We start from the raw sequence: 15,052 nt of genomic DNA on the forward strand, positions 1-15,052 counted from the left end.
GAATACTAGGCCTTCTTCACAGACATCCTTATTCCCTGGGCTTACTCGTGCTTCGAGGGCAGCAGGGCAGCAGCAGAGCAGATAAAGACCTGCTTACCTGCTTCTTAAGAGAACCACTCCCGAGCTGGTTTGGTGCTTCCCTAAGGAGGCTCTGAACTGGTTCATGCACATCCCTACTAACAATGCAGGAAAACTCATGGGGCATGTCTATGAATGCAAACTAGTTTCAAATCTGTTTAATAGTCATGGCTCCCAAGAAATTACCCTGGGAGCTGATAGGTAATAGGGATGGTGATAGGGATGTCTATAATAATTTTCAGAACTCTCCCGGACTAAAGTACCCATGGTTATTTGGAGAAGGCTGTAACATTTAACTTGGTTGAAGTTTGTGGCATATATTTGCTCATGATCTCCTAGCTAATTTAGCTATTATTGGTTCATAGTCTTCCCAAGAGAACATAGAAAGCTGCCGTACACCAAGTCAGACCATTGATCCATCTGTACTGACTGGCAGTGGTCTGCCCTGCTGCTTTTCCAGGTGTGGTGTTTGCGCTACCAAAGGCCGCGCATGGCTGCGGTGGCACTGTTCCCTGCAGCCTGAGCATGGCATCAGCATGCACATGGCTGCTGAACATGGGCGGTGGCCATGTGTGTGCCGATGCTGCACGCAGGCTGCAGGGAACAGTGCTGCAGCAGCATGCAGCTTTTGGTAGAGTGAGCGGAGTGCCCAGAAAAGTGACAGGGTGGCAGCAAAGCAGGTAAGAATGTGCTCACCTGCTTCTTACGGGAACTACACCCTGCCCCGCCCACGGCTGCCTGAGCCCGTTTGGGCACATCCCTAATTGCTACTAGAACTGGTGTTATCCAGTAGTAGGGAGAGAAAATATCATGCCATGTTTTCCCTGATAGGGCAGCATCATCTAAGAGAGCATTTCTACTTCCCTATGTTGTACAGGTAGTATGCAGTATATGTTCCTATTATTTGCTTTGCTGTCAAGGACATCATGTTACTGGGCGTTGTTGATCTATGAAGTGTGTAAGTACCATGAAGGCTGTGTGTTGTTACTAAGTCTCCATAACATCCTCTCTTGTTCTCCATAGCACTGAAATCATGGCAGACACTGGAAACAGGACAGTAGTGAAGGAATTCATCCTGCTGGGCTTCGCAAGTGTCCCCCATACCAAGATCCTTCTCTTCACACTCTTTCTGACCATCTATGTGGTGACCTTAACAGGGAACAGTCTCTTCATTTGCATCACCAGCATAGATTCTCAGCTGGCCACATCCATGTACTACTTCCTCCGCAACCTTGCAGTCATCGACATGTGCTATATCTCCAGCACAGTGCCGCAGCTGCTGGTCCATTTCCTGAGTCGTACCCAGACAATCCCGCTGCTGGCCTGTGCCACCCAGAACTACGCCTTCTTTGCCTTTGGTGTTACTGAATGTTTCCTGCTGGCTGTCATGGCTTATGACTGCTATGTTGCCATCTGCTGCCTCCTCAACTATACCTTGGTAATGGGGCATGGAATATGTGCTAAGATGGCTGGTGCCTCCTGGATCTGTGGCATCCTGCACTCAGTAGTGTTCACTGTTTATACCTTCCATGTACCCTTCTGCAGGTCCAACCACATGGATCACTTCTTCTGTGAGGCCCCTCAGCTGCTCAAGTTGTTCTGTGCTGACACGTACATTAACGAACTGGTCATCTTTGGCGTGGCTGTCCTGTTTCTCATTATCCCCTTCTCCCTAGTCTTTGTCTCCTACACTCGCATTGTAGCAAGTATCTTGCATATAAGCTCAGCAGCTGGGCGCCGGAAGACTTTCTCTAGCTGTGCTTCACACTTCACGGTTGTCTCCCTTTTCTATGGAGCAGCCATTTTCATGTACATGAGACCTCGTTCTACCCACTCAGTGTAGCAGGACAAGATGATCTCCCTCTTCTGCTCTGTCATTACCCCTTTTGGCAGTCCCATGATCTACAGTCTCAGGAATAAGGAAGTGAAGGGGGCAGTGATGAGAATCCTAGGAAAGAAAGCAGGTTCTTAGGCCATGGATTTATAACTCCAACTCATTTAGCTTAACACTCAGAAGTTGTCTTCCCCTAGTGGCCGTTCTAGGTAGTTCTTAATGGAACAACTCTTCTTAAAGACAAACCTAGAAACTTTGAGATTTTTGCCCTGAGACAGACTGACAAACTATGAGGACTGAGGTGCTTGTGGACTTGCATTCACCCTTTTTTGGATGGATGAGCAAACTTTTGACATGAATTGAGCCCGGGATCAATCGGTTCCTTATATTTAAAGGAGATGCTGGCTCTGCAAATTGCTGATTGATTAGTTCATGACAATAATGAGTCCCCTTGCCCCTCACTTCCCCATATGACTCTGCAGAGTACTGGTAGAATGGTTGTTGTTGTATTAATCACAAAGTCACTACCCCTACACTTGTTTTTTAAAAGTATCTTAAAGCTCCAAATGGATTGGCTTTAGGAAGAAAAGGCATTGAATAAGCAATGAAATGGGTAATGCATGTCAGATGAATAAAATAAGAATCCTTAAATTATTATTACTAAGAATATTTATATGCCACTGTTCAATAACAAAAAAAATGCATACAGTAGTTTATATAGCAAAAGGTATGAGGAAATTGTTCCCTGCCCCCAAAGGGATCAAAAACTAAAAGGAATCACATAGGAGACAGCAGCAACAGACACTGGGAGGGACACTTTAATGGGACAATTAGGGACAGTTGATATGTCCCTAATTTAAAAAAGTATCCCTTTGTCCAGTTAGCAGGGGTTTGAACAAAGCCTGCTCAAAGCATGGGGGTGGAGGAACAGTCCACCCTAAAATAAGAGCATCAGTACCAGAGGTGAAAGTGCGGGACACCTCAATAGGAAAAAAAAAGTACCTGCTCCAAGAGGAAGAGGGTATCCATTCTGTTTTGGGCCTCAGTGCAACAACTCTTTCTTTAGAAGGGTAATATCCAATCTTGTTTGCTTGAAACTTGCCATAGGGCCCACCAGACATGGTAATCACCTGAGGGAAGAGCCATAACTCAAGACAAAAACCAGCCATCATAGTATGTCGGCAAGGTGCTGGCATAAGGAGGCATGTTGAAGTTTTGTACTTATATCTTCTTTGCAAAAGGAGTGACAGCAACTAAGGGGTGATGACATGCTATGGTAGGGCATGCTTACTGGCAATTAGTAGTGTGACTGATTCTTTGTGATACATTCTTGGCTGCCACTGGGGTGTTTTGCCTCTGCTCTGTAAATATTAAGGCACTTCACATGATCCTTAACTGGGTAGGACAAGCATCCTACCCAAATTCAAAAGCTATGCTTGCTCCCAAATCTCGATCATGTATAACTATTGTATTTACCTGAATCCAAGACTAAGGTTTCCCCACCTGTAGATTTTTTGATATTAGAAAGCCATCCTAAATTCAGAGACCTCTTCCTTTTGAGTAAATGCAGGTAGGTAGGTGGAGGGGAGAGTGATCATGTGTGAGAGAGGAGTTAGGTAGGATGGTATAGTCCTACCCAGCTCTCATTCCCAGCATTTTAATGATAGGAGGAAAAGCTATCCTACCCAGCTCCTCTCTCACACACGATCATGCCCCCCCCACCTAGTAGTTTGCTCACATATGATCCAAAATTGGGGGTGTGCAGAGCTTCTAAAGCTGAGTAGGAGGATGCTTCACATGGTACATCTATTTAGGTGTGGTATTTAAAGATTTTCTTTTTTATGGTGTGTGCTTGAGACAATAAAAGATGATCACATCTGATTTTTAATGAGATTCAGAAAAGTCTACGGGGACTGAAGGAATAAGGTTTATAATAATAATAATAATAATAATAATAATAATTCAATTTCTATACCGCCCTTCCAAAAATGGCTCAGGGCAGTTTACAAAGAGAAATAACAAATAAGATGGCTTGATGATCAAGGTTTACTCAGTGTTTGAGGAATCCCCACTGAATACAGAATGCTCTTTCCCATTCCATCACAAACTGATAATGCAATCAAATATCGGCAATAAAACCCAAAACTTCTATATCCCAAAACAAACCAGAAAAAGCAATGTATAATCCACACATTTATGTAAATTGAATAATTTATTTCAGAGACAGAAATTAGAATGTTAATTTTAATTCAGAGTTCTAATACATGCAAGCCACATATTATGAACCTTTAAAGATCAATGGGACAAAAATTCTAATGCAAATATATTGGACAAATGGATAAGTCCTAAAAAGTTTCTGTGCATCTGTGAAACTCAATTATGCTTTTGCTAAACTGCGGTTCGAAGTGATTTCTAGGCTTCCCACAAACCAGGGGAACTGCTGCTGAATTCAAACCAAAGAGCATAATCTAGAGCAGGGATTCTCAATGTTGGGTCCCCAGATGTTATTGGACTTCAACTCCCATAATCCCCGGGTCCAGTGGCCTTTGGTTGGGGATTATGGGAGTTGAAGTCCAATAATATCTGGGGACCCAACGCTGAGGATCCCTGATCTAGAGGGATCAGACCCATGTCTTACTTCATACTAGTCACTGCAGTTTAACCAATGAAACATACAAAGGCCCGGTTCATATGTAGTAGGGAACTGGAGGTCCCTTCATCTCCGGTTCCCAAACTTGAACATAAGGACCAGGGAATTACGGTGGATGTTTTCTTAAAAGGACCTGTCATCTGCCTCCCCAAACTGCATTTTGTCACCTTCGGTTTTCTCAAAGTTTCATTTGCTCAGCCTTTGGTTTGCCAATGCCAGCATTACATATGAATGGTAGCACACAGTTCCACCACTCTAAAAACAGAGTTAAAGAAAGAAGCTTCTCCTTTGCCCTGGTTCCAATTGGCTGTGCAGGCTATCCTTCAGGAGAGAAGGAAACCTGCACAGCCAGCACCATCACCTCTATGCAGTCTCACTGACTGCAGACAGACTGCTCTCCTGGACATACAAATGTGTACAGGAGAGCAGGGGGATGGGGCACAGGACCACTAGACCCGTGGTTCCACATTATGTATGACCCAGACCACTGACTTGAATCCTTTGCTAAATGACAATCTTTAAACCCATCTGACATCAATCAATAGCCTGAGATTTTGCGAAGCAAATTATTCATAAGGCAAACTAGGCTGATAATTGGCCCTATCCAGCCCCAGCACAGTACCTCCAATGACTGTTGCTGGTGTCTATCTTATGTTTCGACAAGGATCCATCTTATTTATTTATTGTTTCTCTGTGTAAACTGCCCTGAGCCATTTTTGGAAGGGCAGTATAGAAATCTAATAAATAAATAAATAAATAAATAAAATCCTGATACCTATCAGAGGTACCTCTTTTTCCAAGCCAATTTCCAAAAGGCATGCTTCACATCCTTGTTCCTTAGGCTGTAAATCAGGGGATTCAGCATTGGAGTGATGGTACCATAGAATACAGCAACAAACTTGTCATGATTTGAGGAGGCCTTGGTCTGAGGCTGCAGGTACATGGACATGGCTGTCCCATAGAATATGGCCACCACCATGAGGTGGGAACTACAGGTGGAGAAGACTTTGCTCCTGTTCTCAGCAGAATGCATTTTCAGCACAGCAGCAATAATGCGGGCATACGTGATGAGGATGAAGCCAAAGGGCAGAAGCAGGGTAAGGATGCTGGTGGCAAACATGACAATTTGGTTGATGCGAGTATACGAGCAGAACAATTTAAGCATGACTTGTACTTCACATGCAAAGTGATCAAGGATGTTGTGCCCACACAGGGATTTTTGTGAGGTGAGGGAAGGGATCATGACCAGGAGGAGAGAGCTGCCCCATGAAAAGCTTGCCATAGCAATGCAGACCTTCTTGCTCATGATGAGTGTGTAGCGCAGTGGGTTGCAGACAGCCACCCAACGGTCATAGGACATCATTGCCAGTAGAAGGCACTCTGTCATCCCCAAGAAAAGTGAGATGTACATTTGGGCAAAACACCTTGCGTAGGAGATGGTGGACTTGGCAGAAAGACAGTGAGTCAACATCTGGGGGATGCTGCTGGTTGTATAGCAAATGTCAAGGACAGACAAGTTGCCAAGGAAAAAGTACATGGGAGTGTGAAGCCGGGGATCCACCATGGCAAGCAGTACGAGTAGACCATTGCCCAACACAGTGATGAGGTAAACAATGAGAAAGAGGCCAAAGAGAGCAATCTTTATGCGTGGGTTGCTGGAGAGGCCCAGCAGGATGAATTCTGTCACTGTGGTCTCGTTATCTCTTCTTCCCATGGTGTCTCCTGTAAGGGGTTACCTGGCAATAATGTTACACAGAACAATTGACAGATTGAACAGAAGCAGTAAGACCGGAGCTGAGCTGCAATGAGCAATTGTGAACGATAGACAGGCCTCTCAAGCTGGTGTCTGAAACTAGCCTTTATTGAAAGTATATCCTTTGAGTACATTATTTTAACTGGAATAAAACACTTTAAGACCCTTTAATCCTGAGGAAGATCATTGACTGAAATGCATTGGGTACTCTTCAGATAATAAATGGCTACTTCCAAGCACCAGCGTGAACCCCGTCTCTGGCTTTGTTGCCCCCCTTCTTTTTAGCGGACGTCAGTCAATGCCAGCTAGTTCCCATCTATATTTTCTCCTTTCTGAAGTGCACATTTGTAGAAGTGACATTTACCATCCAAACTCAATTGTCAAAGCAAGAGGATGCAGACATTTGCCTTCAATAGACAAATGGGCAAACAAGAGGTAGGAGTATGCTTAGGAACATAGGAAGCTGCCATATACTGAGTCAGACCATTGGTCTATCTAGCTCAGTTTTGCCTTCACAGACTGGCAGCGGCCTCTCCAAGGTTGCAGGCAAGAACCTCTCTTAGCCCTATCTTGGAGAAGTCAGGGAGGGAACTTGGAACCTAGATGCTCTTCCCAGAGCGGTTCCATCCCCCAAGGGGAATATCTTACAGTGCTCACACTTCTAGTCTCCCATTCAAATGCAAACCAGGGCAGGCCCTGCTTAACTAACGGGACAAGTCATGCTTGCTACCACAAGACCAGCTCTCCTCCCCTGTTAAGGCTAAATGCTGTTAAGGCTAAATGAATGCGAACAGAAATGGAGGAGCAGAGAGCTGCAACCCTGGACAGAGGAACATAAAGAAAAATAAAGGTGAGTTAGTTAGGTTTGCCATTTGAGCTGGTCTCCAAAGAAGCCAGCTGTTCCCTCGAAAAGGATTTAATTCTGAACACTCAGAGAGAATCAATAAAGAGGCTAACCAGTCTCAACAACTGTTCTGCTTCCTGGTAAAGTAAAAATAATGCTTAAAGAACTTAAATTCTTAAAGAACTTAAGAGGTCAGATAGGAGTCAAATCTGTTTAGGGAAAATTGGCAATTGTTGATTGCTTATTTGAGGAGTAAGGTGCATGCTTTTGCAAATGCTGATGATATCTTTCATTTATTGTAATCTATCATCACAGGTTTCAATCAATAGTCAGCAATGAGGCTTTATAATTCTATAATTAAAAAAATAAAAGTGGATTCCTTGTCCAAATATTTGTTTTGTTGAATTCATACAAACACTGGCAAGCTTAATGTAAAGCAGTTATGATGTAAGCAAAGAAGAATTTGAAGATCAAATGATGAATGAGATATCACGATTCATAAACTTTTCTCTGATTAAATCAAAGGTAAGAGACTAAGAGGCACTGGGAATGTTGGACTGTAATATAAGATGTGGAGATTAGAACTCAAGGAAGACAAGGGAAACCGCTGTGAAGCCAATCTATCTAGACTGCTTTGCCTGAGTCTCTGCTGTAAAAGATGTTAGAGAGATATTCAGATCCAAACCATTGTTTTTGGTTAGTGCATTTGCAGAATGATGTCAAATACAGATGACAGAGAATTTTTTTTTAGAACTAATTAGCAAATTAAAAGCATGTGGAAAAAAGCAAATTGCATGTTAGGAATCTTTAAGAAAGCAACTGAAGATAAAACAGTGTATCTTGAAATGCCACTATATTGTTTATGTTATTGTGAAAAAAGTATTTTAAAAGGTGGGATAAATAAAACAAAATATATACATCTATGGTGTGTCCCAAATAGCACTATTGTGTGCCTGCTTGATAATCCCATCTCTGAAAGGTTGCCATAGAGAGGGCGCAGGAATGGAAGAGAACAATTATAATGCACACAAGGATCTTTTCTATGAAATCTCAGCCTTTTGAGGTTGAGGCTTTTGGTTTCCAAAAAAGATGATTAAGGAAAGGCATGATTGAGATGTATAACATTTATTAACTGTGTGAAGAGAGTGAAAATAAATATCTGTCTTTCTCTCTGCATTTCCCCTTTCTAATAAAATGCTAGAAACTGGAAGTCATCCAATAATATGGATAAAAAATAGGTACGGGACACAGAATATGAAGCACTTCCTTATACTACACATGTTGGAATACCTTGCCATAAAGTGTAGTCATTACTGGACAACTTTAAAATGGGATTGGAGATATGTTGGGGCGATAGGCCTACCAAAGAATATTCTCCATCACAACTAAGAGTAGAACCTTAATGTGATTGATTGATTGGTTGATTGATTAAGTGCCATCAAGTCGGTGTCAACTCTTAGCGACCACATAGATAGATTCTCTCCAGGATGATCTGTCTTCAACTTGGCCATTAATGTCTCTCAGTGGTGCATTCATTGCTGCTGTGATTGAGTCCATCCACGTTGCTGCTGGTCATCCTCTTCTCTTTCCTTCAACTTTCCCCAGCATTCCCCCCAGCAACTTTCACCTTAATGTACAGAGGCCTTAATGTCCCTCTCAAAATATGAGATGGTGGGGTCAGAAAACAAGGAAAATAGTACCATCACTTACATGCTCTGCTTTTTTGAACTTCCCAAGGCATCTGGTGGCAACAGATTCTTGGATTAGATGGGCCATTAGACTGAGGTAGCCATGCAATTATGATCTTACAGTAATTAAACCAGCTATAAGATGGGGATAACAACAGGCATCAGTAGAAACTGGAAGACAGAAACTCACCATAGCAATGCCTTTTCCTTCCAAATTAATGGTATAATCTCATGAAATTTCCCAGTCTTGTGCAAACTAAGACGTCCTAGTCAGCCAGGCATTTTCAGATTTAAAAAAAAATATCTAACCATCCTATGGAAATTAAAACCAGGAATTATCTGGGGGAAAATTCATCTGTATCTCTTAATACCAGCAGCAATGGGACATGTTTGCAGCATTTTTCATTGTCAGCAAAGATACTAGTTCATTTAGATATGTTTAGTTCTTTAACTAAGTACATCTTTTGACTTTAACCTTTTTAAGGTGGATCATCTCAGCCACAGGGAGATAGTTCACTCTGTAATTCATCAGGGAGCCTGTCCAATTAGCAATTAGTTGCACAGGTTTTTTGCCCACAAGTTTAACATAGAGACACATGAAGAGTGGAGTTTGCAAAGAGAAGAGGTATATGAGTCATTTTTAAGGAAAACATTAAGGTTGTTCACATGACTGTTTTACCTTGTTTGGGGGGTGGGCTGGCGTGGAGGCAGGATCCTACCTGCCTCCCCACAGATGATCACCATTCTGTAGGGCTTTAAGTAGGTTTATTTTAAATGAACAAAAATGAAGAACTTTGATTTCATTTCATTGGGCTGTACCCAAATAAAATGATTCCTGATGCAAATTCCTGAGATCAATGGGACTTCAGTGGTGTTTGGTCAGGATTCACTTTATTTGCAGATATTGACTTAGCATGTCCACATTTTTACACACACACACACACACACACACACACACATTTTTGGTGCTTGACACTCACTTTGATATTAACCCCCCAAAGGGGGTGGGGACTGGTTAAAATGGATGAATGCTCTTTAATTCTAACTACAGCAATAGCCAAGAGCTTTGCTTTTACAATGGCTGACATCCAGACTAAAACTGTGCTTGTCCAACAAATAAAGTTGTGCACATGCAAGAATTTTGCATAGCTATGCAAAGTGATGGGGATGCTAGAAGGTGGAATCTTGTGCTCTTGATGTCCTGCACAAGTGTTTCCTGCAACATATATGGACTGATGAAGAGATTTCAAAGCAGGAAGCTCACCACAGATTGCACACCATGTTGTGCAAGATCAAGGATGTTTGTGCTAGTGCAACACTAATCTGGAATACAAGCTCCTGACTTCGTGGAACTAGCTAGTGCAACATCCTTGCACCAGTGCAGTATATTAGTGCAAGCACAGTGTTGCGAGCCAAGCCTGATTTGTATATTAGGTATGCACCAGAGCTAGCATAGGAAATTTTCACCAGTGTCACAAAGGGACCAGTTCTTTATACGGTGACCATATATAGTCTGGGTTCGAAGGCAGAAGGAAGATCAAACACTCTCACATAATTCAATGGGCTTTATTGAGTATAAAAGATTGTCAGAGCAACAGCATCAATCTAACTGATCAGACAACAAAGCAATCAACTACAGGTACTAGTAATAGCAAATCCTCTGTGTGTGGATGCCTGTCATCTCAGTAAATACTTCTAACTAGCAAGAGATAGAGAAACTGGAAAGGAGCAGGGGGAGGGAGTTGCTTGAAATGGGGGATGGCAGAGTGCCAGGGGAGGGGAGGCGGAGGCAAAGGCTGGTTCTTGAGAGAGGCATTTCACCAGATCTTGTCGTGGGACAGCAAGCTTTGGTCCAGTGCTGGAGAGTGTTGCAAACAGGGCTTCTGGTGGACTGCTGGTGCTTGGGTTCACAGACAGAGTTAGCCCTTGGTTCTTCACCCCGTAGCAAGAATCACTAAGCAGTCTCTTGTCTGCAGGTCCCAGGCCTCTGCTAGCTCCGCAGCTAGACAGCAGGCACTTGGGGTGCACATATGAGCAAGTATTGGTTGTTAGGTAAAGCTGGCTGGCTGGCCATGTCTGAGGTGGCCTCTTTTATACAAGTTGGTCCTTTTTGATCTGTCATGAATCTCAGAAGTGTCAATTGCTATTATCCTCTAGATCCTGTCTCCTGACAATAATTGATCAGTTCAGGATATTAGGTCAGTCCAGGATAACAGGATCTGAATTTAATCTCCTGTTAGCTGTTATCAGAAAACATTGTATTCTTGTGTTCTGAAAACAATGCATTTCTGAACTTTGCAGATGAGCATTTGTCCACAGACTTCTGGCGTCTGGCCACAAAGTGATAAAAGTCAAAGGTGTTGCTTAAGAAGTTCAGTTCTTAAACTGAAGTTCAGTAAAGAAGCTAAGGTATACGTGTGAGACAGCAATTAAATCACTTCTTGTGTACATCTACCTAGTGTGTAATTCTAAAAAAATTCAAAAGTAACAGCAAGAGGATGTATGTGTGGGACTAGTGATCAATGTATCTAATTCAAGATTGCAAATCTTCTGCCAGAGGAAATGCAAGATTACCTTCTAGACTTCCCCAAAGCCATTACCTGAGAGCAAAGTCCAAACAATTTGGCTTGTCTCTTAAGAGTTAATGCCAGAGTTCAGGCATTAATTGATCTCTTAATAAAATAGAATCAGACACAGGCCTTGATTTCACATAATTTTGGATTGGTAACTCTGGGTCCAATGTGGTAGTCAGGGTGACTACCACAACAGCCTTAGACTGGATGTTTTGTCTCCAGTTTCCACATTATGCAAAATTCCAGCTTCCTGCCTATGGAAAGCTAGCAAGTCAAGAAGAGTAGTGTTAGCATGGCCACTAGGGATGTGCACAAAACTGGTTCACCTGGTTCAGTTCGAATTTGAACCAGGTTCATACTGGGAGGCGGTGGTTTGGTTTTGGTTTTGCTCGAACTCCCCTGGATCGGTTCAAATTTGAAACTTTTTGAACCGGCTCGAACTGGTTCGAACCAGTCATTGTTGCCCATAATTCCCTATGTGGAGTACTTAGGGGCAAAAAAACCCTGGGGTGGGTGGTAGGCAACCAGGGATGCCCCCACCCACCAATTCCCAAGGCAATTGGGTGCTCCTAGTATTAATGGTGAATTTTTAAAAATCCCCATAGGATATAATGGAGATTTGGGGCAGCCTTGAGCCCCTCCTCTGGGAGGTGGAAGGGCACCCCAAAGTGGGTCTGGGGCCATGGCAGAAATGGCCTCAATCCATCCCAGACATCCTCAAATTGATAGGAGTGATTGCTCTTTATTTATGAATTTCTACAGATTTTTAAATAATATCTCATTGGAAAGCATTGAATGTGTGTCACTGGGTGAAAGGTTATAGCCATTAATCCCAATGAGTGCAAGATTCATTCTGGCCAATCACAGGATCAATAGCCCTGTCAATGCAAAGTCTGCAAATTAAGCACAACAAGACTCACAAAATGGAGGACAGAAGGGAGCTAAACAATGACACACAAAATGGAGGACAGACACAGCAGAGACACAAACAGACCCTAGAGAGTCCATGGCATCTTCGAACCGAACTGGTCCAGATTTGGTTCAGACCAGAAGGGCAAAACCAGAGCCCTGTCTGGTTTGAGTTCAAACTTTCGAACCGAACCTGTTCAGACCCAAACTGGTTCGATTTCGAACCGTCTGCACATCTCTAGAAGCTGCCATATACCGCATCAGACCCTTGGTCCATCTAGCTCAGTATTGTCTTCACAGACTGGCAGCGGCTTCTCCAAGGTTGTAGGCAGGAGTCTCTCTCAGCTCTATCTTGGAAATGCTGCCAGGGAGGGGACTTTGAAACTCCTGCATGTCTTCCTAGATACACATTTATATCCCCTCCAAATGTAAACCAAGGAGGACCCTGCTTAGCAAATGGGGCGATTCATGCTTGCTGCTGAACCTCAGTCGATCGCCTCTCTCTGCCCTGGACTGCAAGGATGGACGTGACCCTGGAGGCTTCAGTGGTTCTCCTGGTTGCTGTTGTTGTCTTCTTATCTCCAGCTCAGGCCCAAGGTGAGATTTGCAGGACTGCCTCCTCACAGCCTCTTCTTTCTCTGCAGCTCATCATGGCCATTGCCCTTTGTAACTGTAGAGAAGGGTTCACACAACCCATGTGTCCCAAACAGGGCCAGCCCATCCACTAGGCAGAGGTAGGTGGTCGCCTAGGGTGCCAGTTCCTGAGGGGGAAAAATAAAATATAGCCCTGCGCATTATTCGTTCTCTCCCTCTTGCATCCCTGAAGGACCGCTCAGTGGCAGAAGAATGGGCGGTGCAATCTTGCCTCTGCTCCAATAAGGGCCTGCATATTCTGCACCCCAAAACACACAACCATTTTTGCTTATTGTCCCTCAGCCCCAATAAACAGCTCGTCCCATCAGCTGCGCTCCCTCCCTGGAAGACGAATCGCCTGCCTCAGCATTCATTTCCAGAAAGAAATGGCCTCAGGCTGGGTTTCTACATTCACAGCAGCCTCTTTCCATCTCGGAAGTGCTGAGCTTTTGCCCCCAGCATTGACTTGGGAACTCTCTGCCACTAGATCCCCAAAGCAGTGTGGGCTAGCCATTCACGGCCCCTCTGCTCTGGCTGATGCGTCCTTGTGACAGAGTAGTGTGTAATCTGGAAAGCGCCCTGGAGACATGTCGGAGCAGCCCCTCCTCGGAAGTGGGCTCTTCTGGGGCTGCAGGTTTCTTGGTGGGGACGCCGACTGTGTTGACGTGAATATAATCAGCCCAAGCCCCCTCCCCCCGCCGAAAGTGCCACAATATTGTTGGATGCTGAAATTGCCTTGTAATTAACTACCTTCTAAAAAACGTATTGTACTATTTGGGGGTTGAACAACAACCACCCAGCTTGAACAATCCTCTCGCCCGCCTCTGTCTGTCTGTCTCTTGCCTCCTTCAAGGGGCATGGAGGGCTGCCCAGAGTCCAGGGAGGGGCCCTTCTTGGCAAAGGAGACCACTGGTGCTCACTGCCACGACTCCAGCTCTCCTCCCTGCAACTCCAGCTCTCCTCCTCCGTGACTCTAGCTCTCCTGAATGGCTGCAGCTCTCCAAGTATCCAGACAGCGCTCTTTCTCAGCCCTACCTGAAGATGCTGCCAGGGACTGAACCTGGGAGCTTCTGCGTGCAAAGCTGATATTTTACCCCTGAGTTACGGCCCCATTCCCAGCCATAGAAGGAACATAGGAAGCTGCTGCCTACTGAGTCAGACCATCAGTCCGACTAGCTCAGACTTGTCTACATTGACTGGCAGCAGCTCTCCAAAGTTTCAGGCAGGAATCTTTCCCAGCCCTACCTGGGGATACTGCCAGGGATTGAACCTGGGATCTTTGATGTGCAAAGCAGATGCCCTTCTACTGAGCTACCACCCCATCTCCTAAGGGGAATATCTTACCCCAGTCACCCATCCAAATGCAAACCAGAGTAGACCCTGCTTAAGAAAGAGGACAATTCCTGTTTGTTATTGCAAGACTGGGTCTCCTGTAATGAAGCTCTACGTAGTTCTGTCAGTATGTTTCCCCTGCTTCTGGCTTCATTTATTTGACGTGCGTAGTGTGGTTTTCTGGGCTACCGCCAGGTTCATTTTTTCCATCATTAATTGTCTGTGCAAATAATCTCCCCCAGCCAGCCACCAGTGTGTGCACTTTGTACAATGCGAAGGAAACCTAAGCTTTAAATCAAGACTTCCCTAGTTCCTCCAACACAGACCCGATTCAAAAACCACCACTTTAAGATATGAGTTAGGGTGCTCTCAGTTTCAATTGGGCTCTAAAAACTGTGGAAATTGCAAGTTAAGGTGCCCGGCTTAATATCCGAGCCATATGAACTGTAAAAATTTTGTAAAGGTAAAGTGTGCCGTCGACTCCTGATGACCACTGAGCCCTGTGGTTGTCTTGGGTAGAATACAGAAGCGGCTGACCATTGCCTCCTCCCTCGCAGTATGAGATGATGCCTTTCAGCATCTTCCTATATCGCTGCTGCCTGATAGAGGTGTTTCCCATAGTCTGGGAAACATACCAGCAGGAATTCAAACTGGCAACCTCTGGCTTGATAACCAAGAGACATTGTGAAAGGTAATGTGTGCTGTCGAGTCGATTTTGACTCCTGGCACCCACAGAGCCCTGTGGTTGTCTTTGGTAG

General features: G+C 44.2%; 2 protein-coding genes across 2 annotated transcripts; one reads left to right on the plus strand and one right to left on the minus strand.

Annotated features, from left to right (window-relative positions):
- Window positions 1-1,324: 1,324 nt before the first annotated feature.
- LOC128330104 (olfactory receptor 2B2-like) lies at window positions 1,325-1,921 on the plus strand. Its single transcript, XM_053262417.1, has one exon. The coding sequence runs from the start codon at window positions 1,325-1,327 to the stop codon at window positions 1,919-1,921; it is 597 nt and encodes a 198-aa protein (XP_053118392.1).
- Window positions 1,922-5,340: 3,419 nt separating this feature from the next.
- LOC128331306 (olfactory receptor 13H1-like) lies at window positions 5,341-6,276 on the minus strand. The gene has a single exon (XM_053264656.1). It carries the CDS (start codon window positions 6,274-6,276, stop codon window positions 5,341-5,343), a length of 936 nt encoding a protein of 311 aa, XP_053120631.1.
- Window positions 6,277-15,052: the final 8,776 nt, after the last annotated feature.

This window comes from Hemicordylus capensis, chromosome 6 (genome assembly GCF_027244095.1).
Source record: "Hemicordylus capensis ecotype Gifberg chromosome 6, rHemCap1.1.pri, whole genome shotgun sequence".
Classification (NCBI taxonomy): Eukaryota; Metazoa; Chordata; class Lepidosauria; order Squamata; family Cordylidae; genus Hemicordylus; species Hemicordylus capensis.

Bases quoted from the DNA above. Each gene is read 5' to 3' on its own strand.
- LOC128331306 (XM_053264656.1), bottom strand. From the start codon at position 6,276: ATGGGAAGAAGAGATAACGAGACCACAGTGACAGAATTCATCCTGCTG.
- LOC128330104 (XM_053262417.1), top strand. From the start codon at position 1,325: ATGTGCTATATCTCCAGCACAGTGCCGCAGCTGCTGGTCCATTTCCTG.